The sequence below is a fragment of the Tetrahymena thermophila genome (genome assembly GCF_000189635.1).
Source record: "Tetrahymena thermophila SB210 genomic scaffold scf_8254175, whole genome shotgun sequence".
NCBI lineage: Eukaryota > Ciliophora > Oligohymenophorea > Hymenostomatida > Tetrahymenidae > Tetrahymena > Tetrahymena thermophila.
Window position 1 is genome coordinate 1 of NW_002476078.1, and position 3048 is coordinate 3048.

A 3048-nucleotide genomic window follows, 5' to 3' on the forward strand; every position below is an offset into this window, starting at 1 on the left:
AGCTAATCACTAAGTGAAAAGCGTAAATCAACAAAATAATCAATTTTTTCAAAATTTCTTGCTTTATCAATCGATAAATTAAGTTTTTACTATAAATATAGTGTCAAACTTGTGATATTCTTGCACTACGCTATTCCTGTGCCTAAATCTTTTGCACCCTCATCACCAATACTATTATTGCTTTAAATATAAGAATAAATAATGAATTAAGAAAATAAATTTGGAGGAGAAAGGATTGTAAAAAAAGATTGTTGCTTTTGTTAGTATGTTCGTTTGTTTTTGAAGGAGTAAGTAACTCAGTATGTATGTAAGTAAGTAAGTAATTAAGTTAACAAATTGATTATTTTTTAGTTGAGGAGTAAGTAAGTTATTAAAAAAGCAATCTAATAAAAAAATAAATAACTAACTAATTCTAACTTGCTTACTAACGAAGTGACTTAATTAGCTAATCACTAAGTGAAAAGCGTAAATCAACAAAATAATCAATTTTTTCAAAATTTCTTGCTTTATCAATCGATAAATTAAGTTTTTACCTTAAATATAGTGTCAAACTTGTGATATTCTTGCACTACGCTATTCCTGTGCCTAAATCTTTTGCACCCTATGCACCAATACTATTTGACCTTTAAATATAAGAATAAATAATGAATTAAGAAAATAAATTTGGTGGAGAAAGGATTGTAAAAAAAGATTGTTGCTTTTGTTAGTATGTTCGTTTGTTTTTGAAGGAGTAAGTAACTCAGTATGTATGTAAGTAAGTAAGTAATTAAGTTAACAAATTGATTATTTTTTAGTTGAGGAGTAAGTAAGTTATTAAAAAAGCAATCTAATAAAAAAATAAATAACTAACTAACTCTAACTTGCTTACTAACGAAGTGACTTAATTAGCTAATCACTAAGTGAAAAGCGTAAATCAACAAAATAATCAATTTTTTCAAAATTTCTTGCTTTATCAATCGATAAATTAAGTTTTTACTATAAATATAGTGTCAAACTTGTGATATTCTTGCACTACGCTATTCCTGTGCCTAAATCTTTTGCACCCTATGCACCAATACTATTTAACCTTTAAATATAAGAATAAATAATGAATTAAGAAAATAAATTTGGAGGAGAAAGGATTGTAAAAAAAGATTGTTGCTTTTGTTAGTATGTTCGTTTGTTTTTGAAGGAGTAAGTAACTCAGTAAGTAAGTAAATAAGTAATTAAGTAATTAAGTTAACAAATTGAATATTTTTTAGTTGAGGAGTAAATAAGTTATTAAAAAAGCAATCTAATAAAAAAATAAATAACTAACTAACTCTAACTTGCTTACTAACGAAGTGACTTAATTAGCTAATCACTAAGTGAAAAGCGTAAATCAACAAAATAATCAATTTTTTCAAAATTTCTTGCTTTATCAATCGATAAATTAAGTTTTTACTATAAATATAGTGTCAAACTTGTGATATTCTTGCACTACGCTATTCCTGTGCCTAAATCTTTTGCACCCTCATCACCAATTTTATTCCACCTTTAAATATAAGAATAAATAATGAATTAAGAAAATAAATTTGGAGGAGAAAGGATTGTAAAAAAAGATTGTTGCTTTTGTTAGTATGTTCGTTTGTTTTTGAAGGAGTAAGTAGCTCAGTATGTAAGTAAGTAAATAAGTTAACAAATTGATTATTTTCTTTTGAGGAGTATATAAAAAAAATATTGTTGCTTTTGTTAGTATTTTAATTTGTTTTTGAAGGATTTAAAAATAATTAAAACCATCAAATTAATAATTCTAATTCATTTATTATTTAAGAAGCATTAATGTAAAAATTAAAAAATACTTAATTCTATTAAATAGATATAAATAATTTATTATGAATTTATAAATAAATCTTAATAGAAAATAAGTAATTTTATAGATATTAAATTTTCATGAACAATTCACTGGTTAACAAAAAAAATGAATCTTAAATTTTATGAATTATACTCAATTATCAGAATGAATTATATTTTTAAATTCACTTAGTCTTTAATTTTTATTTTTAACTTTAATTTTTTATTAATTTAAAAAAAAATAATCATTTTTTATATATTGCTAATCTAGGTATTTAAATTTGAAGAATATGTAGTCTTATTGCTTTTTTTATTTAAATTTATCAAAATTTATCAGATCTACTTGTGATTTTATTAAAAAATAGACCTTTTAATTATTTATGAAAAACTAATTTTTTTGCAAAAAAAAGAGCTAAAAAATTTTCAAAAATATATTTTTTCTCTTTTGATATTAGAATTCTACCGTTATTTAAATAATTAAGTTAGTAAAAAAAAAATATAATTTACTTACTTTATAAACTAACTTTTATGGAGAAAAGATTTTCAATAAAATAATTTTAAAAAGTGTAAAATTAATCATTAATAAAATGTTAAAAGCATAAATTTAAATAAAAATTTACGGTTTTATTGTGACAATATTGCAATTTTAAGCCTTGCTCAAATCCTTTAAAGAACTAATTTCTATAGTGGAATTTTGCTCTATTTTTTTATCATTTTGCACCAAAAGAGTTTTTTACACGATTTATTTCATTTCTTTTGAATTAGTTAAGAGTTTTGTATCACTTTATTCAACAATATCATACAGAGATGACCTCTAACCACTATCAGAAACAACAAGAAGGTTAATAAATTTATAAATTTCTGAATTTTTGTTAATTTTAATCTTAGATTTTTCGAAAGGCTTATCTAACTGCTTTTTTGTCATTAATAAGAAAGTAAAAGGTGCATTTTTCTTCAGATCTTAATAATTATCTAAGAAAGCTAGTAATAATCCTACTGAATACGAATCAGACTAAAATAAAAAAATTTATTTAAAATTAATATTTTAATAAAAAAAGTACTTTCTTTGAATAAACCTTAAGTTCATTATCCTATTTATTTAGTATTTCAGGTGCTGAATATCCTAAATTACCTATGCTCTATTTATAAAGTTATTTTTAATATTTAATATATATATATAATTAAAAATCTACTTCTATAGCTTGAATTGAATCTTTATTATCTGGAATCTAAGCA

At 22.3% G+C, this 3048-nt stretch overlaps 1 protein-coding gene across 1 annotated transcript in view; it reads right to left on the reverse strand. All coding sequences in view use genetic code 6, as the record gives it.

The window, feature by feature from the left end:
* Nucleotides 1-48: 48 nt before the first annotated feature.
* TTHERM_01709380 (kinase domain protein) overlaps nucleotides 49-3048 on the reverse strand; it is a gene marked incomplete at its 3' end in the record, with an annotated part of 3484 nt that continues 484 nt past the window's right edge. Inside the window, exons 1-8 of the mRNA XM_001025790.3 lie at nucleotides 2874-3048; nucleotides 2433-2824; nucleotides 1821-1826; nucleotides 1316-1513; nucleotides 869-1066; nucleotides 534-623; nucleotides 130-180; nucleotides 49-61 (exon numbers count right to left, since the gene is read on the reverse strand). The exon at nucleotides 2874-3048 is cut by the window's right edge and continues 484 nt beyond it. Coding sequence (XP_001025790.3) covers nucleotides 49-61; nucleotides 130-180; nucleotides 534-623; nucleotides 869-1066; nucleotides 1316-1513; nucleotides 1821-1826; nucleotides 2433-2824; nucleotides 2874-3048 — 1123 coding nt within the window. The remainder of the gene's footprint in view (nucleotides 62-129; nucleotides 181-533; nucleotides 624-868; nucleotides 1067-1315; nucleotides 1514-1820; nucleotides 1827-2432; nucleotides 2825-2873) is intronic.